This window comes from Hyla sarda, chromosome 7, assembly GCF_029499605.1.
Source record: "Hyla sarda isolate aHylSar1 chromosome 7, aHylSar1.hap1, whole genome shotgun sequence".
NCBI classification, from domain to species: domain Eukaryota; kingdom Metazoa; phylum Chordata; class Amphibia; order Anura; family Hylidae; genus Hyla; species Hyla sarda.
This window is the reverse complement of record NC_079195.1, coordinates 224,454,791-224,478,745: the sequence shown is the minus strand read 5'-3', so window position 1 is coordinate 224,478,745 and position 23,955 is coordinate 224,454,791. Positions and strand designations below refer to the sequence as shown.

At 43.7% G+C, this 23,955-nt stretch overlaps 1 protein-coding gene across 1 annotated transcript; it reads left to right on the top strand.

Annotated features, from left to right (window-relative positions):
- Positions 1–15,813: 15,813 nt before the first annotated feature.
- On the top strand, positions 15,814–20,577 carry LOC130283219 (uncharacterized). Its single transcript, XM_056532424.1, has 2 exons — positions 15,814–17,194; positions 20,219–20,577. The coding sequence occupies exons 1-2, from the start codon at positions 15,814–15,816 to the stop codon at positions 20,224–20,226; spliced, it is 1,389 nt and encodes a 462-aa protein (XP_056388399.1). The 3' UTR covers positions 20,227–20,577.
- Positions 20,578–23,955: the final 3,378 nt, after the last annotated feature.

Here is a 23,955-nt window from a genome sequence, read left to right as displayed (position 1 = left end):
AGTAATCAAGAACTGACAATAATGATTAGAATTTTAAGTCGCTTTTTTCGATTGATATCAGGTAGGTATCGATATGGGATAGATTGTTGGATAGAAGTAATATTATTAATGAATAATCCATTTTTACACACCACATTTGCTATTCATTTATTTTCCCTTTTTTTTTATACACTTTACCCACATTTAATAGAGATTAATAAAAATAAAATAATAGGATTTCCCCGGATGATTCTGTATAATTCCCATATAGTGTACAGGACATTATTCCCATATAGTGTACAGGACATTATTCCCATATAGTGTACAGGACATTATTCCCATATAGTGTACAGGACATTATTCCCATATAGTATACAGGACATTATTCCCATATAGTGTATAGGATATTATTCCCATATAGTATACAGGACATTATTCCCATATAGTGTATAGGACATTATTCCCATATAGTATACAGGACATTATTCCCATATAGTATACAGGACATTATTCCCATATAGTGTACAGGACATTATTCCCATATAGTGTACAGGACATTATTCCCATATAGTATACAGGACATTATTCCCATATAGTGTACAGGACATTATTCCCATATAGTGTACAGGACATTATTCCCATATAGTGTACAGGACATTATTCCCATATAGTGTACAGGACATTATTCCCATATAGTATACAGGACATTATTCCCATATAGTGTACAGGACATTATTCCCATATAGTGTACAGGACATTATTCCCATATAGTGTACAGGACATTATTCCCATATAGTGTACAGGACATTATTCCCATATAGTGTACAGGACATTATTCCCATATAGTGTACAGGACATTATTCCCATATAGTGTACAGGACATTATTCCCATATAGTGTACAGGACATTATTCCCATATAGTGTACAGGACATTATTCCCATATAGTGTACAGGACATTATTCCCATATAGTGTACAGGACATTATTCCCATATAGTGTACAGGACATTATTCCCATATAGTGTACAGGACATTATTCCCATATAGTGTACAGGATATTATTCCCATATAGTGTACAGGACATTATTCCCATATAGTGTACAGGACATTATTCCCATATAGTGTACAGGACATTATTCCCATATAGTGTACAGGACATTATTCCCATATAGTGTATAGGATATTATTCCCATATAGTATACAGGACATTATTCCCATATAGTGTACAGGACATTATTCCCACATAGTGTACAGGACATTATTCCCATATAGTGTACAGGACATTATTCCCATATAGTGTACAGGACATTATTCCCATATAGTGTACAGGACATTATTCCCATATAGTGTATAGGACATTATTCCCATATAGTGTACAGGACATTATTCCCATATAGTGTACAGGACATTATTCCCATATAGTGTACAGGACATGAATAAATCTATATATTCCCATATAGTGTATAGGACATAATAATATATAGGACAGTGTATAGGACAGGATAATATATATGACAGAATAATATATAGGACTGTGTATAGGACACAATAATGTATAGGACAGGATAATATATAGGGAAGAATAATATATAGGACAGTGTATAGGACAGGATAATATATAGGACACAATAATATACAGGACAGGATAATATATAGGACAGTGTATAGGACACAATAATGTATAGGACAGGATAATATATAGGGAAGAATAATATATAGGACAGTGTATAGGACAGGATAATATATAGGACACAATAATATATAGGACACAATAATATACAGGACAGGATAATATATAGGACACAATAATATATAGGACAGGATAATATATAGGACAGAATAATATATAGGACAGAATAATATATAGGACAGTGTATAGGAAAGGATAATATATAGGACACAATAATATACAGGACAGGATAATATATAGGACAGTGTATAGGACAGGATAATATATAGGACAGTGTATAGGACAGGATAATATATAGGACAATGTATAGGACATAATAATATATAGGACAGTGTATAGGACAGGATAATATATAGGGCAGTGTATAGGACAGGATAATATATAGGACACAATAATATACAGGACAGGATAATATATAGGACACAATAATATATAGGACACAATAATATACAGGACAGGATAATATATAGGACACAATAATATATAGGACAGGATAATATACAGGACTGTGTATAGGACCGTATAAAATATAGGACAGTGTATAGGACTGTGTATAGGACAGGATAATATATAGGACAGTGTATAAATCTGTGTATAGGACAGGATAATATATAGGACAGTGTATAGGACAGGATAATATATAGGACAGGATAATATATAGGACTGTGTATAGGACACAATAATATATAGGACAGGATAATATATAGGACAGTGTATAAATCTGTGTATAGGACAGGATAATATATAGGACAGTGTATAGGACAGGATAATATATAGGACAGGATAATATATAGGACTGTGTATAGGACACAATAATATATAGGACAGGATAATATATAGGACAGTGTATAGGACAGGATAATATATAGGGCAGTATGATATATAGGACATGATCATATATAGGACAGTGTATAGGACAGGATAATATATAGGGCAGGATGATATATAGGACAGTGTATAGGACAGGATAATATATAGGACAGAATAATATATAGGACTGTGTATAGGACACAATAATGTATAGGACAGGATAATATATAGGACAGTGTATAGGACAGGATAATATATAGGACAGTATATAGGACAGTGTATAGGACAGTGTATAGGACAGTGTATAGGACTGTGTATAGGACAGTGTATAGGACAGGAGGCAGTGGTCGGGTCCTGCTGAGGCTCGGGGAGGATTTTTGGAGGGGGCTGAGTGTGACTTTTAGGGCCGGGGTAATATTATCCCTGCACTGAGTAAACATTTATGCTCCTGTATAAATATAAGGGAATAAAAGCCGATGAGAGAGCAGGGAGTTTATAAATAAGAGTAGTCACCTGAATACAGGCGGATTATGTATCACATAGAGCACAGGACACATTACACCAGCAGCTCCATGTGCGGCTGCGGATGCGGCGATAAAACTCCTCACAGTTGTGTCTGGTTAATCGGTTCTGAGTAAACAGCAAATGGTCCTTCATGTGTACAGGAGGGAGGTTAGGACTAAATATAGCAGATCCCCCTGGGAAAAAGGGAAAGGACTTGTCTTCTTGAATTCACTTTTAGGCTCAAGAAGCTGCTGATCCGAGGCTTCTAAATGGCATTGGATAACAGGGTCTCATTCCAGTCCTGATCCTTCGTTACTTATAAAATTACTTCTTCATATCTCAGTACATAGCAGTAATACCTCAGGATGACAGGAGGAGGAGAGGACTGCAAACCAGGGACATGGCAGAGGACAGGCACAAAAACAGCAAAAGAACAATAATATTAATACTCACCATAACTGCATTCCTATGTTTGCTTCAATCAATATCATGTAACTATTTCACTACTATACTTTATTACAAGTCTTTAGTTTATCACTATATTATATATTTTGTAAACCATTAATTTATTGCTATATCATTATACTATTCATTTATTATCCTTTTACATTATTAATAGTTTGCTATAACCATTACTTCCCTTTCAACGTTACTTTTGTTGTATTAGTAGTATATTATTATTTTATGTTATCATTTTGCCATTATTACCCTATAACAATTTGTTTCATTTTATTATTGGTACATTCCTATTTATGTTATGCTTATTATTATTATTATATATTTATATTATTTTGTTTTCTTTCTATTTATCTAGGTCTACTCGTATATTGTTAATTTACATTACATTATTTCTTTCATTGATATTATTATTAGATTATGAATATATTCTGGAGTATTTTGATATTTCTATAATAAATGCATTTTATAATAGTAAATATATATATATATATATATATATATATATATATATATATATATTTGCACACAAACATATATCTATGTATATACATATGTATGTGAACATAGGTTTGGATATAGTCATATATATATATATATATATATATATTATTTTTTAACTATTATCATTTCATTTCTAGTACATTTTATTTTTTGCAATTAGAATATATATATACATATATATGTATATATTTTTTTCTAGTACATTTATTTTTTATTTTTTGTGATTAGGATATATATATATTTTTTTTATTTTATTTTTTTCTAGTACATTTGATTTTTATTTTTTGTAATTAGGATATATATATATTTTATTTATAATTGTGTTTTAGGCTATACTACACTAGCATCCTAATGATTTAGATTATATCTCATATATATATATATAGTCATTTGAATTTATTTATTTTTTTAAGACAAAGAGGGAAAAAAAATGACCACACAAAATTATTAGGATTTTTTTCTATAGAACGACTTGTCCATAACCAATTTACAAGTGTCGGTATGTTTAACAAAATTTAATTAAATAAAAAAGAATAAAATCTGATGACAGCCCCGACCACCACCTGACTACAGAGTGTGTACAGCTGGGTGTTCTGCTCTTATGGGGTCAAAGGGGAAAAAAACCCACCAGTAGACAGGTATCACTGTACCTCGTTTGGGGGGAGGCGGTTTGCTGCAGTACTAGCACTGTCCTGTAGGTGGCAGGGCAGCAATGCTGCAAACTGAGATTTGTTATCCCAGGAATCGTTTTCCTCTACAAACATGTTCCAGGCTTCTCCTTTTTCTAAACAAAATATTAAAGGCAATTAATTGCCAGGACAATTCTCATTTGTCTATCATTTAAATAAACAGCAATTCATTTACATTTTTGTTTTGTTTCCCTTGTTTTAATTGTGCACTATTGAACATGCAATCATTATTTATATTATTTAATTATTGAACTTGGAACATTAGAATATTAGTGTGTGAATTATATATTTAAAAAAAATCCAATGGCGCAGCACTCCAATAAAAAAAAGGTGAATTTATTCACACATATCTCAATACAGCAACGTTTCTGCTCCTATGGAGCCATTTTCAAGCCTCCGGCTTGAAAATGGCTCCATAAGAGCAGAAACGTTGCTGTATTGAGATATGTGTGAATAAATGCACCTTTTTATTTTATTGGAGTGCTGCGCCATTGGAATTTTTTGTCTAAAGGAAACCCTGATCAGGTTTTGGATGCTGGCACCCTTTTTGTTTTGGGACTGAGCTGTGCTGCAAACACTTTCTTCTAAATATATATATATATATATATATATATATATATATATATATGTGTGTGTGTGTGAATAATATATACATATATATGTGTTTGTGTGTGAATGATAAATATATATATATATATACATATATGTGTGTGTGTTTGAATAATATATACATATATATGTGTTTGTGTGTGTGTGAATGATAAATAAATATATATATATATATACATATATGTGTGTGCGTATTTGAATAATATATATGTGTGTGTGTTTGTGTAAATAATATATGTGTGTGTGAATAAGATACAATTTGTGTGTGTTTAAAATGTGTGATTGTAGCGTGTGTGTGCATTGTGTGTAGTATATATATATATATGTGTGTGTATTTTATATATGCATTTTCTTATAATATATATGATACATATTTTGACCATATATATATATATATATATATATATATAAAATACATATTAGGCATACATTGATATGTATAAAAAATTCTTTTATTTATTAGTTTATTTGATACTTTACTATATATATATATAGCTTTATATGCTCCTATACATGCTATTTCTTAATTGTATATTGCTAATATACCGTACATTGTTCTTGTATTGAAATGCTTAATAAAATTTAGTTGAAAACATAAATAAATAAAGACATATACTTGGCATATAATAAAAATGAGGCATAATTGGTATATATTATAATAAATCCTGATAATAGGTGATATAAAATATATTATGAATATATCCATTGAATGATTGTTCTTGGTTTTGTATGCATTGTCAGGCATTGGGCAGTAGTGTCAGCTCCCTGTAATGGTTTTGACTGGAGGAGTCAGGGTTCAGGCTGTATAATGTCATGTACAAGTGCAGCCTCCTCCATGTCACCCGGCAGGTTTTGTGCTTTTCTCTCAGCTTCAATAAACTATTTGTCACACATGGGAGAAGCTGAGCCCGTAGTGACAGATGTCTATTAGAATAAAGCAGAGCAGCCTGTCCTGTGGGGGTATTAGATGTAACCGGAGCCTAAACATTGGGGAAATGACCAGGCTCGGCCCTAACAGTTGTTGGACGATCATTCAGGGCCAACACTTCACTGGTGATGTACAACAATGGAAAAAATATCCTGTGCCCTGTACTGCCCAGAACACAGCAGAGCCCTCCCTGTACTGCCCAGAACACAGCAGAGCCCTCCCTGTACTGCCCAGAACACAGCAGAGCCCTCCCTGTACTGCCCAGAACACAGCAGAGCCCTTCCTGTACTGCCCAGAACACAGCAGAGCCCTCCCTGTACTGCCCAGAACACAGCAGAGCCCTCCCTGTACTGCCCAGAACACAGCAGAGCCCTCCCTGTACTGCCCAGAACACAGCAGAGCCCTTCCTGTACTGCCCAGAACACAGCAGAGTCCTCCCTGTACTGCCCAGAACACAGCAGAGCCCTCCCTGCACTGCCCAGAACACAGCAGAGCCCTCCCTGCACTGCCTAGGATACAGCAGAGCCCTCCCTGTACTGCCCAGGATACAGCAGAGCCCTCCCTGTACTGCCCAGGACACAGCAGAGCCCTCCCTGCACTGCCCAGGATACAGCAGAGCCCTCCCTGTACTGCCCAGGATACAGCAGAGCCCTCCCTGTACTGCCCAGAACACAGCAGAGCCCTCCCTGTACTGCCCAGGATACAGCAGAGCCCTTCCTGTACTGCCCAGGATACAGCAGAGCCCTCCCTGTACTGCCCAGGATACAGCAGAGCCCTCCCTGTACTGCCCAGGATACAGCAGAGCCCTCCCTGTACTGCCCAGGATACAGCAGAGCCCTCCCTGTACTGCCCAGGATACAGCAGAGCCCTTCCTGTACTGCCCAGAACACAGCAGAGCCCTCCCTGTACTGCCCAGGATACAGCAGAGCCCTCCCTGTACTGCCCAGGATACAGCAGAGGCCTCCCTGCACTGCCCAGGATACAGCAGAGCCCTCCCTGCACTGCCCAGGATACAGCAGAGCCCTCCCTGTACTGCCCAGAACACAGCAGAGCCCTCCCTGTACTGCCCAGGATACAGCAGAGCCCTCCCTGCACTGCCCAGGATACAGCAGAGCCCTCCCTGTACTGCCCAGGATACAGCAGAGCCCTACCTGTACTGCCCAGGATACAGCAGAGCCCTCCCTGTACTGCCCAGAACACAGCAGAGCCCTCCCTGTACTGCCCAGAACACAGCAGAGCCCTCCCTGTACTGCCCAGAACACAGCAGAGCCCTCCCTGTACTGCCCAGAACACAGCAGAGCCCTCCCTGTACTGCCCAGAACACAGCAGAGCCCTCCCTGCACTGCCCAGGATACAGCAGAGCCCTCCCCGCACTGCCCAGAACACAGCAGAGCCCTCCCTGTACTGCCCAGAACACAGCAGAGCCCTCCCTGTACTGCCCAGAACACAGCAGAGCCCTCCCTGTACTGCCCAGAACACAGCAGAGTCCTCCCTGTACTGCCCAGAACACAGCAGAGCCCTCCCTGTACTGCCCAGAACACAGCAGAGCCCTCCCTGCACTGCCCAGGATACAGCAGAGCCCTCCCTGTACTGCCCAGGATACAGCAGAGCCCTCCCTGTACTGCCCAGGATACAGCAGAGCCCTCCCTGCACTGCCCAGGATACAGCAGAGCCCTCCCTGTACTGCCCAGGATACAGCAGAGCCCTCCCTGTACTGCCCAGAACACAGCAGAGCCCTCCCTGTACTGCCCAGGATACAGCAGAGCCCTTCCTGTACTGCCCAGGATACAGCAGAGCCCTCCCTGTACTGCCCAGGATACAGCAGAGCCCTCCCTGTACTGCCCAGGAAACAGCAGAGCCCTCCCTGTACTGCCCAGGATACAGCAGAGCCCTCCCTGTACTGCCCAGGATACAGCAGAGCCCTTCCTGTACTGCCCAGAACACAGCAGAGCCCTCCCTGTACTGCCCAGGATACAGCAGAGCCCTCCCTGTACTGCCCAGGATACAGCAGAGCCCTCCCTGCACTGCCCAGGATACAGCAGAGCCCTCCCTGTACTGCCCAGGATACAGCAGAGCCCTCCCTGTACTGCCCAGAACACAGCAGAGCCCTCCATGTACTGCCCAGGATACAGCAGAGCCCTCCCTGTACTGCCCAGGATACAGCAGAGCCCTCCCTGTACTGCCCAGGATACAGCAGAGCCCTCCCTGTACTGCCCAGGATACAGCAGAGCCCTCCCTGTACTGCCCAGGATACAGCAGAGCCCTCCCTGTACTGCCCAGGATACAGCAGAGCCCTCCCTGCACTGCCCAGGATACAGCAGAGCCCTACCTGTACTGCCCAGGATACAGCAGAGCCCTCCCTGTACTGCCCAGAACACAGCAGAGCCCTCCCTGTACTGCCCAGGATACAGCAGAGCCCTCCCTGTACTGCCCAGAACACAGCAGAGCCCTCCCTGTACTGCCCAGAACACAGCAGAGCCCTCCCTGCACTGCCCAGAACACAGCAGAGCCCTCCCTGCACTGCCCAGAACACAGCAGAGCCCTCCCTATACTGCCCAGAACACAGCAGAGCCCTCCCTGTACTGCCCAGAACACAGCAGAGCCCTCCCTGCACTGCCTAGAACACAGCAGAGCCCTCCCTGCACTGCCCAGAACACAGCAGAGCCCTCCCTATACTGCCCAGAACACAGTAGAGCCCTCCCTATACTGCCCAGAACACAGCAGAGCCCTCCCTGCACTGCCCAGAACACAGCAGAGCCCTCCCTGCACTGCCCAGAACACAGCAGAGCCCTCCCTGTACTGCCCAGAACACAGCAGAGCTCTCCCTGCACTGCCCAGAACACAGCAGAGCCCTCCCTACACTGCCCAGAACACAGCAGAGCCCTCCCTATACTGCCCAGAACACAGCAGAGCCCTCCCTATACTGCCCAGAACACAGTAGAGCCCTCCCTATACTGCCCAGAACACAGCAGAGCCCTCCCTATACTGCCCAGAACACAGCAGAGCCCTCCCTGCACTGCTCAGGATACCGCAGAGCCCTCCCTGTACTGCCCAGAACACAGCAGAGCCCTCCCTGCACTGCCCAGAACACAGCAGAGCCCTCCCTGCACTGCCCAGAACACAGCAGAGCCCTCCCTGTACTGTCCAGAACACAGCATAGCCCTCCCTGCACTGCCCAGAACACAGCAGAGCCCTCCCTGCACTGCCCAGGATACAGCAGAGCCCTCCCTGTACTGCCCAGAACACAGCAGAGCCCTCCCTGTACTGCCCAGAACACAGCAGAGCCCTCCCTGTACTGCCCAGAACACAGCAGAGCCCTCCCTGCACTGCCCAGGATACAGCAGAGCCTTCCCTGTACTGTCCCTAAGACAGCAGAGCCCTCCCTGCACTGCCCAGGATACAGCAGAGCCCTCCCTGCACTGCTCAGGATACAGCAGAGCCCTCCCTGCACTGCCCAGGATACAGCAGAGCCCTCCCTGCACTGCCCAGGATACAGCAGAGCCCTCCCTGTACTGCCCAGGATACAGCAGAGCCCTCCCTGCACTGCTCAGGATACAGCAGAGCCCTCCCTGCACTGCCCAGGATACAGCAGAGCCCTCCCTGTACTGCCCAAAACACAGCAGAGTCCTCCCTGTACTGCCCAGAACACAGCAGAGCCCTCCCTGTACTGCCCAGAACACAGCAGAGCCCTCCCTGTACTGCCCAGAACACAGCAGAGTCCTCCCTGTACTGCCCAGAACACAGCAGAGTCCTCCTGTACTGCCCAGAACACAGCAGAGCCCTCCCTGTACTGCCCAGAACACAGCAGAGCCCTCCCTGTACTGCCCAGGACACAGCAGAGCCCTCCCTATACTGCCCAGACCACAGCAGAGCCCTCTCTGCACTGCCCAGGATACAGCAGAGCCCTCCCTGCACTGCCCAGAACACAGCAGAGCCCTCCCTGTACTGCCCAGAACACAGCAGAGTCCTCCCTGTACTGCCCAGAACACAGCAGAGTCCTCCCTGTACTGCCCAGAACACAGCAGAGTCCTCCCTGTACTGCCCAGAACACAGCAGAGTCCTCCCTGTACTGCCCAGAACACAGCAGAGCCCTCCCTGTACTGCTCAGAACACAGCAGAGTCCTCCCTGTACTGCCCAGAACACAGCAGAGCCCTCCCTGTACTGCCTAGGATACAGCAGAGCCCTCCCTGCACTGCCCAGGATACAGCAGAGCCCTCCCTGTACTGCCCAGAACACAGCAGAGCCCTCCCTGTACTGCCTAGGATACAGCAGAGCCCTCCCTGCACTGCCCAGGATACAGCAGAGCCCTCCCTGTACTGCCCAGAACACAGCAGAGCCTTCCCTGTACTGCAAGAGCTGTAAGAGCCTGATAACAGAGAGCAATAGCTGCAGGGGAACACAAGGGGCCAAAACATATACAATACAAACAATATACATATACAATTATAAAGATTGTGACTGTTTTATCAGAAAACAAACCCACATATAAAATTAGTTTGTGTTTGTTGTATAATGTATTATTATTACTTTTATCATTACTATTATTAAGCACTAAGCAAAACCTGCAGGTATTCTATCTTCTTGGCCTCTGTGCACTATTTGACTATTGTTGCACCATATGTCCGTTTTACATCTTGTGCGGATATTGAAGTATATCCATAGATTCAATACATGGGCCCCAGACTACAGAGAATCTGGTTCTTTCATAGGTGTATGACACATAGCAGCCCCCAGTGTCACCTGACGGCGGGCCCAGGATCATCTATCTGATCTATACACCTGGATCAGGTCTGGATATTCTGCAGGTAGAGTCTTAGGGGGACATTTATCATTGGCTTTACACCACTTTAATGTTCTAAATGTCCCTGCAAATTTTGCGCAATTTTTTTTTGAGCAATATACAGTAGAACATATTTCAAAGTTTTTTTTGCGCAAACCTACACCCTTTAATAGGACACGTACAAAACTGTCAGATGCCAAAGAACAAGGCCTAAACCTATCTCTGCAGTTCACTGGTTTCTAGAATTGTACAAAATGTATCAAGTCCTGTGCACCTTTTTGGTAAATTTTGAGCAACTTTGCAAACAATACACAGGATTGAAATCTATCCAACCTTACACCAACATTGATAAATGTCCCTGTGAGATGATCCTCTAACGTCCTGTGAGGCACAGACTCAACTTTACATACAAAATGTCACAATGAGAATCATTAAGATCGAAGGCAAAATAGAAGCAAATATCTGGATTCTTAATTAATATGTGAACAAAATGTGTCAAAGCCGCATCTGTAAAGCAAATATATAAATGGAAGTATAGATAGATAGTTAAATATGAGATAGATAGATAGATATGAGATAGATAGAAATGAGATAGATAGATAGATAGATAGATAGATATGAGAGAGATAGATATGAGATAGATAGATATGAGATAGATAGATAGATATGAGATAGATAGATAGATAGATAGATATGAGATAGATAGATATGAGATAGATAGAAATGAGATAGATAGATATGAGATAGATAGATATGAGATAGATAGATACAGTGGGGATCCAAAGTTTGGGCACCCAAGGTAAAAATTTGTATTAATGCATAAAGAAGCCAAGGAAAGATGGAAAAATCTCCAAAAGGCATCAAATTACAGATTAGACATTATTATAATATGTCAACAAAAGTTACATTTTATTTCCATCAATTACACTTTCAAAATAACAGAAAACAAACAAATGGCATCTGCAAAAGTTTGTGCACCCTGCAGAGTTAATATCTTGCACTGCCCCCTTTGGCAAGTATCACAGCTTGTAAACGCTTTTTGTAGCCAGCCAAGAGTCTTTCAATTCTTGTTTGAGGTATCTTTGCCCATTCTTCCTTACAAAAGTCTTCCAGTTCTTTGAGATTTCTGGGCTGTCGGTCACTGCTCTTTTAAGGTCTATCCATAGAGTTTCAATTATGTTGAGGTCAGGATATTGTGAAGGCCATGGCAAAACCTTCAGTTCACGCCTCTTGATGTAATCCCCTGTGGATTTCGAGGTGTGTTTAGGATCATTATCCATTTGTAGAAGCCATCCTCTCTTTAACTTCAGCTTTTTCACAGATGGCATCAAGTTAGCATCCAAAATTTGCTGAAATTTTATTGAATCAATTTTTCCTTCTACTCGTGAGATGTTCCATGTACCACTGGCTGCAATACAACCCCAAAGCATGATTGATCCACCCCCATGCTTAACAGTTGGACAGATGTTCTTTTCATTAAATTCCGTTCCCCTTCTTCTCTTTGCTCATTCCAGCCAAAAAGTTCAATTTTAACCTCATCGGTCCACAGAACCTGTTTCCAAAATGCATCAGGCTTGTCTATATGTTCATTTGCAAAGTTCAAACGCTGATTTTTGTGGTGAGGACGTAGAAGAGGTTTTCTTTTGATGACTCTTCCATGAAGACCATATTTGTACAAGTATCTCTGTATAGTGGAATAATGTACCACAACTCCAGTGTCTGCCACTTGTTTGGATTGTGCAGTCAAACGTGGGTTTTGAATTGTTTTTCTCACAATCCTGTGAGCTGTTCTGTCTGATATTTTTCTTGGTCTTCCAGATCTTGCTTTAACTTCCACTGTTCCTGATGACTGCCATTTTGACATCTGAAAACGTTTTGCTATCTTCTTATAGCCTTCTCCAGCTTTGTGAGAGTCAACTATTTTCAGTTTCAGATTTCTAGACAAGTGGTTAGAAGAACCCATGGTGCTGATTGTTGGGGCAAGGTCAGATGAGTCTGGGCATTTAAAACCTTTGAGATTGACATGACCTGGTCTTCCCAGATGCTGATTGAGAACAATCCATGACACTGGCAGGTCTCAGCTTTGCAAAGGGGGCAGTATAAGATATTAACTCTGCAGGGTGCCCAAACTTTTGCAGAAGCCATTTTTTTGTTTTCTGTTATTTTAAAAGTGTAAATGATGGAAATAAAATCTAACTTTTGTTGACATATTATAAGAATGTCTAATCGGTAATTTGATGCCTTTTGGGGATTTTTCCATCTTTCCTTGGCTTCTTTATGCACATTAATACAAATTTTTACCTGGGGTGCTGAAACTTTTGATCCCCACTGTAGATATGAGATTGATAGATATGAGATAGATAAATAAGATTATAAGATACGATAAATCCTTGATGATGAAATTATTTATCATGAAGAATTGGGGAAATATATTCATGGTGTTTTTTTTTTTTTGTTTTTTTTAGAAGTCTATGGGAGGGAAAAACACCACACAACTAAACAAAAAAAAAAAAAAACTATAAAAAAAACACCACAACCAGAGCATACTGCAAAAAAAATAAAAAAAAAATAAATAAATAAAAGCGCCCCTCACGTCAATGTGGCCACATGTGGGATTGCAGCCACATTCACTTGAATACCAAAATAAAACAGGAGGAAAAACAAACAGAAATTCATACAGACACGCAATGTCATAATTTTTTTTCTTTAAAATGCTAAAAATAATTAATTAATAATTTAATTAAAGAAATAATTGAGCACAGGGGCAAATACTTTCTATTCTGTATAGATTGTTTAAAGCAGGCATAGGCAACCTTTGGCACTGCAGATGTTTTGGACTACATCTCCCACGATGCTTTGGCAGCATTTTGGCTGTGAGAGCATCATGGGAAATGTAGTCCAAAAAATCTGCAGTGCCGAAGGTTGCTTATGTCTGGTCTAAAGCATCGTTTATCAAACTGCGTGCCCCCAGCTGTTGCAAAACTACAACTCCCAGCATGCCCGGACAGCCAAAGGCTGTCCGGGCATGCTGGGAGTTGTAGTTTTGCACTAACAGAATTACGCTTTGAGTGTGATGGAAAAGACACTTTTTAGGGGTACTATCTCTTTAAATAAATTAATATATGCAGTAATGAAAATATATGACAATACTACAGTCAAGGAACCCGTGTATAATCCACTTTAGGGTTAAATCAATTATATGGAAATGCGCAGAATATAAAATTACTGGAGTCCAGGAGTGAAAATACATGAAATATACAATGGTGTTCACTAAATATTTCATGTCTTTATAATATACAGCGGACGTGTAATCACAGGAATATCCACTATTTATATGGAATGTCAGCCGGACAAGCTATATCCCTTCTCCGTATACAGGTGAAGAATGGCGGGAGAGCTAAACTTTTGTGGGGGAGCGCATGTAAGATGCCCAGCTGATCTATGAGCGCCCCCCCCCCCGCACTTGATTCTTCATTTTAATATAGTGATTTATTTTTTATAAGCTATTTCCCCATGACTACTGGCTATGACCAACACAGTCCATTCAATTTAAGATTTGTCTCCAAAATATGAATTGGTAGCAGTAACAATTTTGTTGGGTATAATGAATCCAATGTTTGATGACATGAAATACTGGGGAGAGGGGGTAACAACTAAAATGTGTAGAGAAACAGAGCGGAGTATAGTCCTGGCAGGTTTATTCCAGAAACAGTCTCATCTATAGGTGATGTCTGGTATTGCATTACTTATCCTGTACTGACCCTGAGTTATATCCTGTATTATACTCCAGAGCTGTACTCACTATTCTGCTGGTGAGGTCACTGTGTACATACATTACATTACTTATCCTGTACTGATCCTGAGTTATATCCTGTATTATACCCCAGAGCTGTACTCACTATTCTGCTGGTGAGGTCACTGTGTACATACATTACTTATCCTGTACTGACCCTGAGTTATATATCAGACAGGAGGCTCATATCTTATGCATTATTCTTTCTTTAATAATGCCCATAGCAGAAAAATCCAGTAATCAATTTCAATGTAAATGAAAAAACTTTCAAAAACTACAACTCCCAGCAGTCCTAGGGCCACGGTAGCCACTCCCAGTCTGTAGGCCCTATATAAAGGACTGCCCATGGAAGGATCCTCCTCTTTCTTTCTGCTCATGGCAGACCTGTATAGATAAGTATACTTTGAATGTTCTGATTCATATAACTTTTATAATATATGGTATTACTTCTGGGACACTGTGTGGCCTGACAGAGAATATAAATCCTCTGCCGACTGCAGTGCTCCCTTAACTTGAATTTAGTTTATTCTGTTTCCTATTTATTTATTTAATTATTTATTTAATTATTTCTTTCTGGTTTCACTTTATTCATTCCTGATCTCACCCCCGCTTGCGGCGGTGACCCCTTTGGACCCTTTCACTTTTTTCCCCTCTATATTTTCAGCGTTCGCCATCTTACCGGGCGGCGCCATTTTCTTCCCCTGTTGTTTCTCTTCTTCTCCACTTCTTCCCGCGTCCCTTCACGCGCGCGAACGGGGGGCGGGTCCCTGGCTCTGAGCGCGTCTTCCCGCGGTCTGCTCAGTTGCTGGAGGCGGTCCCACCCAACGTTTTGGTGGGCGGTTATCTTCATCCTCCAATAGGATTCCCAGGTAACGAAGTCTCGTGAGACTTCGTCCCTGGTCTCTATATCCCGGGCTCTCCTCCCTCCACAGCGCCAGTACAGTGCTAGCGGCGTTGGAGGAAGGAGCCTGGGCTACTAATTGTAAGATTCTTTCTGTGAGTCGGAATTTATTCCAGTCTCACTTCTTTTAGTGTGCTATTCTTCTGACTAGAGCAGTCCTTACATAAGCCATGTCTGAGAGCTCTTCTTTAGTCCCCACTAAGGGTGATGAGCTGTCCCTAGATACAGCACAATTTATGAGTGCCTCACAAATACAAGATCTTATAAATAGATCTGTACAGACGGCCCTGGCCTCGGCCATTATGCCCTCTGGATCACAACCAACTTTATCTTTTACCCCTATACCGCTGCCCCGCAGCGATGAGCCGCCTATTAAAAAAGGGAAAGCTTCAAACAAGCGGAAGCATACTGTTACGGCTCCTGACTCCCCGGCAGGGGAAGTAAACAATGTGCTCCAGGCAGGTTCCACCATGGACTGCCACCCCATGCAATCCTCAGACTCCAATCGACCCCTGGGCCTCAGGGAGTTACCAAAGAGGCAGAAGTCCGCCAGGCGGACAAAACCCGACTCTTATGTAGAATCTTCAGATGAGGAATCGGAAGCCGAATCGGGTGAGACTGACGCCTCTGAGTCTGACTATGCTGATGAGGATGCTGGGACATTGACGCTCAACACTGATGCCAACCCTGCTACGCAGGACGAAATCATCCTAGATGCTCTAGGTGAACCGTTATTCCACCCAGACGCGATATCCCATCCTCGCTCTGGGGATTGGACTCCGTTACCCCACGTATCCCAGTACGTGGAATTCTGGGCACGAAGGTCCCTTGAGAGGACCAATCGAAATAAATTAAGGGCGGAATGCCCCAGACCTTTTATACCCAAGAAAGTGGTTACTACCCCTGAGGTAGACCCTATCCTATCAAAATACTTAGCAAAGTCTGGCAAGTTTCCCAAGAAAGGGATTGAGAGGTCCTTTAAGACCATACAGGACCGCGTTCTGGACCTCCTCGGTCCGCTTACGAAGATTTTGAATTTAGCGGAGCAGGCGGCAGCAACAAATCAACCTGTCGACCTGGTCCAACTTCGTGGATGGGCTCAAAGGGCCATTTGTCTAGTGGGCAGCGCCAACACTGCATGCTCTACTGAGCGCAGACGCTCCATCCTCATGCGGCTTGATCCGCAATTGGCTCATTTAGCCGAGACCGAGCCAGGTCCATCGGCAGAAGGTAGGCTGTTTGGCGACACCCTAGTGAAAGATATCAACAAGTTTGTGGGGCTATTCAACAGCCTTGATAAAGCCCAAACTTCGCTGAAAAAATCTGGAGCAAGCAAGATTTTTCCCCGGGCCGGCAGAAGTAGGGGCCGTTCTGCCGGCCGTAACTCTACCTACAGACCTTACGCTAGGGCAACCGCCCCACCTCAATATCCTCAGGCTCCCCCTCCATACTCCGCTCCAATGGCGCAGCCAGCACCGTTTTTCCCACCCCGTGGTAGACCGTGGCGTGGACGAGGAAGCAGAGGCTACCCCCGATCCCGTCCATATACTGGTGAGTACTCCATACATTTCACTTTCACACATACCTGTGGGGGGACGACTGAGGTATTTTACCCACGCCTGGTCTGCGATTACGGCAGACGCGTGGATCCTAACTACTATAACAGGGTTCCACATAGATCTTCTGTCCTTACCAAACCTGGGCGTGATCCCGCCCCCTATTCGATTTGCAAACCAAAACGTTGTGCTCATAGACAACGAGATTCAAGACCTAGTAGCCAAACAGGCGGTGGTAGAGGTCAACCCGTCTTCCCCGGGATTTATCAGCAACCTCTTCCTAGTAAGAAAGAAAGCAGGGGCGACTACCGTCCCGTGATAAATCTTCGGGATTTGAACCAACATGTCGTTTATCGACATTTCAAAATGGAGGGCATACATTGCCTTCGAGACCTGTTGCAACCGGGGGATTGGTTGGTAAAGGTGGACCTAAAGGACGCTTATCTCACTGTCTCTGTGCATCCATCTGCACAACATCTACTCCGCTTCCTCTGGAGGGATCGAATGTGGCAATTTACTTGCCTTCCTTTCGGTCTGTCATCTGCCCCGTGGTGTTTCACCAAGCTCCTGAAACCGGTGGTGGCATCTCTACGAAGCAGGGGGGTACGTCTAATCATATATCTCGACGACATCCTCATCATGGCTTGCTCCGAGACGGAGGCCTTCCGCCACATGAGATGGACAATCTCTCTATTACAAAGACTGGGCTTCTTGATCAACCGAGACAAATCGAGTCTCGTCCCTGCTCAGGAAATGGAATTTTTAGGCTTCTTGGTAGACACCAACCAAGCCGTTCTCCGTTTGCCCAAAACAAAGTTGGTTCTCATCCGCAAGGAAATCAGAGCGGTTCTACGCAAGGATTTCCTATCGCTACGGGTGCTAGCCCGTCTGGTAGGGCTTCTAGCGGCCTCCATACAAGCTATATTCCCGGCCCCTCTCCACTACAGGGCCCTCCAGAGACTCAAGATTCTCCATCTACGACAGGGTCTCAGATACGCCGACGAGGTGCCCCTCTCGATGGAAGCCAGGGCAGAATTGCAGTGGTGGCTTCGTCATGCCGTCGAGTGGAACGGCAAAACAATCTTCAACTCTTGTCCAGACGTCATCATAGAGTCGGACGCGAGTCGACAAGGTTGGGGCGCTCGTTTTGACAATCTCTCCACAGGAGGAAGCTGGTCCTTCAGGGAATCCCTCCTGCACATCAATGCGTTGGAACTTCTGGCGGCGTTGTTCGCCGTTCGGAGTTTCTTACCAGAAGCATCCAACTGCTGCGTATTATTACGCATGGACAATATTGCTGCGGTGCAATACATCAACCACTTGGGGGGCACCAGATCCAGAGTCCTTGCAGAGATTGCCAAGGATTTCTGGCATCTCTGTCTTTCCCGCAATATTATTCCGATGGCGGAATACATTCCGGGTATTTCCAATACGGTAGCCGATTGGAATTCCCGATACCTTTCCGACTCCAGCGATTGGCGTCTGGACCGTTCAGTTTTTCTGCAACTAAATCAGCTTTGGGGTCCGTTGGGCGTAGATCTGTTCGCTTCTCGCCTCAACCATCATCTGCCTCGATTTTTCAGCTGGAGACCGGATCCGGAGGAGTCGGCGGTAGACGCGTTCCGGCAGTGTTGGACGGGGGAGACGCACTATGCGTTTCCTCCGTTCTCGATGATCCCCAAGGTTCTCCTGCATATAGCGAACCAGAATGCGACGGTGGTACTGGTCACCCCCTGGTGGCCGATGCAGCCGTGGTTCCCACTTGTTCTGGAGATGGCAGTGGATTTCCCCAGGCTACTCCCTCATTTTCCACAGATTCTTTCCAACCCGACCAGGGGTCTCCACCCTCTGATAACGGAGGGCAACCTGGCTCTCCTAGCATGGTTGGTTTCGGGGTGCCTGACACAGACAGCGATCTTTCAAAGTCGGCTAGGGATCTCCTCGCCCTGGCCTGGGCCCCCGGGACTCGATCGGCATACCGATCGGCCTGGAGACTCTGGGTGCGTTGGTGTGATCAACGGCAGGTTGATCCCGTACAGGCGCCTGTATCGACAATAGTGAATTACCTGGCGGATTCTTTTGAGTCTGGTAAGTCCTTCAGCTCCATTAATGTGTATCGATCGGCTATTTCTGCTTACCATTATCCGGTTGACTCTTTGCCAGTCGGTAAACATCCTCTACTGTGTAGGCTTTTGCGGGGCATTAAATTTAAACGCCCGCCTCGTCCTAAGTATCAGTCAACTTGGGATGTTTCCAGGTTACTAGATATGTTCTCTAGGTGGGAGGACAATGACGCTTTATCATTGAAGCTTTTGTCCTACAAACTTACAGTCCTTTTATGTTTGGTCTCCATTAAGCGGGTTTCGGATGTAAAAGCCCTGGACATTTCTAGGCGTCAATTTTCGCCTCAAGGTGTAAAGTTTTCAGTGGTCCGCAGGACCAAGACGGGTATACATTCGGTTTCTTACCCCTTTTTCCCTGCGCATCCTCGGTTATGTGTTGTGCGTTGCCTACAGGCTTATGAGGCACAAACAGCCAACTTACGCTCACAGGGTTTTTCTCAACTCCTGGTTTCGTATGTCAAACCTCATCACCCTGTTTCCTCCGCCACGCTTGCACGGTGGGTGCGTTCCGCCATGGAGATGGCGGGTATAGACATATCCCTCTTTGGAGCACACTCTTCCAGAGGGGCTATGGCTACTAAGGTAGTTACGTCGGGGGGCTCTCTCGCGGACCTTTTAATGGCGGCGGATTGGTCTTCCGAGACCACGTTTCGCCATTTTTACTTCAGACCGGAGGGACATGTTTCCATGTCGGTTTTATAATGCTGTTATCTTGTCATTTGTATAACCTGTTATGTAAATCTTAGCTTTGAACTTGCATAAGATATGAGCCTCCTGTCTGATATATAAATCTAGATTTTCCTAGCTTGTGACGGAAAATATTAGTTATATGAAGACAGGAGGCGAGTATCTTCCCTCCCTACCCAACCCTATTACGATTCTTTGTTCTCTTTCAGGATATTGAACGTACTGACCGTTTTCCTGAAGACGGCTGACCCTTTGGTTGCAAGTTGTTGGGTTCTCTACAGTCTCCGTTGAGACGAGGTTAGACCTTCGTTTGACCGTTTTCTCCAGCTGATAACTCCGGACGCTGAGGTTTCGGAAGGCTGGCCGTGGATTCGCATGGCGATGGAGATGTTCACATGGAGTTGGTTTTTCCTGTGCAGTTTGAGTCGCATGAAGAAAGAGGAGGATCCTTCCATGGGCAGTCCTTTATATAGGGCCTACAGAATGGGAGTGGCTACCGTGGCCCTAGGACTGCTGGGAGTTGTAGTTTTTGAAAGTTTTTTCATTTACATTGAAATTGATTACTGGATTTTTCTGCTATGGGCATTATTAAAGAAAGAATAATGCATAAGATACTCGCCTCCTGTCTTCATATAACTAATATTTTCCGTCACAAGCTAGGAAAATCTAGATTTATATCCTGTATTATACTCAAGAGCTGTACTCACTATTCTGCTGGTGAGGTCACTGTGTACATACATTACATTACTTATCCTGTACTGATCCTGACTTATATCCCGTATTATACCCCAGAGCTGTACTCACTATTCTGCTGGTGAGATCACTGTGTACATACATTACATTACTTATCCTGTACTGACCCTGAGTTATATCCTGTATTATACTCCAGAGCTGTACTCACTATTCTGCTGGTGAGGTCACTGTGTACATACATTATATTACATATCCTGTACTGATCCTGAGTTATATCCTGTATTATATTCCACAGCTGTACTCACTATTCTGCTGGTGAGGTCACTGTGTACATACATTACATTACTTATCCTGTACTGATCCTGAGTTATATCCTGTATTATACTCCAGAGCTGTACTCACTATTCTGCTGGTGAGGTCACTGTGTACATACATTACATTACTTATCCTGTACTGATCCTGAGTTATATCCCGTATTATACCCCAGAGCTGTACTCACTATTCTGCTGGTGAGATCACTGTGTACATACATTACATTACTTATCCTGTACTGACCCTGAGTTATATCCTGTATTATACTCCAGAGCTGTACTCACTATTCTGCTGGTGAGGTCACAGTGTACATACATTACATTACTTATCCTGTACTGATCCTGAGTTATATCCTGTATTATACTCCAGAGCTGTACTCACTATTCTGCTGGTGAGGTCACTGTGTACATACATTGCATTACTTATCCTGTACTGATCCTGAGTTATATCCTGTATTATACTCCAGAGCTGTACTCACTATTCTGCTGGTGAGGTCACTGTGTACATACATTGCATTACTTATCCTGTACTGATCCTGAGTTATATCCTGTATTATACTCCAGAGCTGTACTCACTATTCTGCTGGTGAGGTCACTGTGTACATACATTACATTACTTATCCTGTACTGATCCTGAGTTATATCCTGTATTATACTCCAGAGCTGTACTCACTATTCTGCTGGTGAGGTCCCTGTGTACATACATTACATTACTTATCCTGTACTGATCCTGAGTTATATCCTGTATTATACTCCAGAGCTGCACTCACTATTCTGCTGGTGAGATCACTGTGTATATACACATTACATTACTTATCCTGTGCTGATCCTGAGTTATATCCTGTATTATACTCCAGAGCTGTACTCACTATTCTGCTGGTGAGGTCACTGTGTATATACATTACATTACTTATCCTGTACTGATCCTGAGTTATATCCTGTATTATACTCCAGAGCTGTACTCACTATTCTGCTGGTGAGGTCACTGTGTACATACATTACATTACTTATCCTGTACTGATCCTGAGTTATATCCTGTATTATACTCCAGAGCTGTACTCACTATTCTGCTGGTGAGGTCACTGTGTACATACATTACATTACTTATCCTGTACTGATCCTGAGTTATATCCTGTATTATACTCCAGAGCTGTACTCACTATTCTGCTGGTGACACACTGTAACAATCCTCCTCCTCATGTAATCCCCTTACTACTGGGGTGACACACTGTAACAAACCTCCTCCTCATGTAATCTCCTTACTACTGGGGTGACACACTGTAACAAACCTCCTCCTCATGTAATCTCCTTACTAATGTGGTGACACACTGTAACAAACCTCCTCCTCATGTAATCTCCTTACTACTGGGGTGTCACACTGTAACAAACCTCCTCCTCATGTTATCTCCTCACAACTGGGGTGACACACTGTAACAAACCTCCTCCTCATGTAATGTCCTTACTACTGGGGTGGCACATGAGGAGGAGGTTTGTTACAGTGTGTCACCCCAGTAGTAAGGAGATTACATGAGGAGGAGGTTTGTTACAGTGTAATCTCCTTACTACTGGGGTGACACACTGTAACAAACCTCCTCCTCATGTAATCACCTTACCACTGGGGTGACACACTGTAACAAACCTCCTCCTCATGTAATCTCCTTACTACTGGGGTGACACACTGTAACAAAACTCCTCCTCATGTAATCTCTTTACTACTGGGATGACACACTGTAACAATCCTCCTCCTCATGTAATCACCTTACTACTGGGGTGACACACTGTAACAAACCTCCTCCTCATGTAATCTCCTTACTACTGGGGTGACACACTGTAACAAACCCCCTCCTCATGTAATCTCCTTACTACTGGGGTGACACACTGTAACAAACCTCCTCCTTATGTAATAACGTTACTACTGGGGTGACACACTGTAACAAACCCCCTCCTCATGTAATCTCCTTACTACTGGGGTGACACACTGTAAGAAATCTCCTCCTCATGTAATCTTCTTAGTACTGGGGTGACACACTGTAACAAACCTCCTCCTCATGTAATCACCTTACTAATAGGGTGACACACTGTAACAAACCCCCTCCTCATGTAATCACCTTACTACTGGGGTGACACACTGTAACAAACCCCCTCCTCATGTAATCTCCTTACTACTGGGCTGACACACTGTAACAAACCTCCTCCTCATGTAATCTCTTTACTACTGGGGTGACACACTGTAACATACCCCCTCCTCATGTAATCTCATTACTACTGGGGTGACACACTGTAACAAACCTCCTCCTCATGTAATCTCCTTACTACTGGGGTGACACACTGTAACAAAACTTTCTCCTAATATAACCACCTTACTACTGGGGTGATACACTGTAACAAAACCTCCTCCTCATGTAATCTCCTTACTACTGGGATGACACACTGTAACATACCCCTTCCTCATGTAATCTCATTACTACTGGGGTGACACACTGTAACAAACCTCCTCCTCATGTAATCTCCTTACTACTGGGGTGACACACTGTAACAAACCTCCTCCTCATGTAGTCACCTTACTACTGGGATGACACACTGTAACATACCCCCTCCTCATGTAATCTCATTACTACTGGGGTGACACACTGTAACAAACCTCCTCCCCATGTAATCTCCTTACTACTGGGGTGACACACTGTAACAAAACCTCCTCCTAATCTAACCACCTTACTACTGGGGTGATACACTGTAACAAAACCTCCTCCTCATGTAATCTCCTTACTACTGGGATGACACACTGTAACATACCCCCTCCTCATGTAATCTCATTACTACTGGGGTGACACACTGTAACAAAACCTCCTCCTCATGTATTCTCCTTACTACTGGGGTGACACTGAGGTGCAGATTTCTCCACACACAAAACAACAGCAGTGACTGCAGAAAAAAATGTGACC

Excerpts from the sequence above, each read along its gene's own strand:
- LOC130283219 (XM_056532424.1), top strand. The coding sequence starts at position 15,814 with ATGTCTGAGAGCTCTTCTTTAGTCCCCACTAAGGGTGATGAGCTGTCC.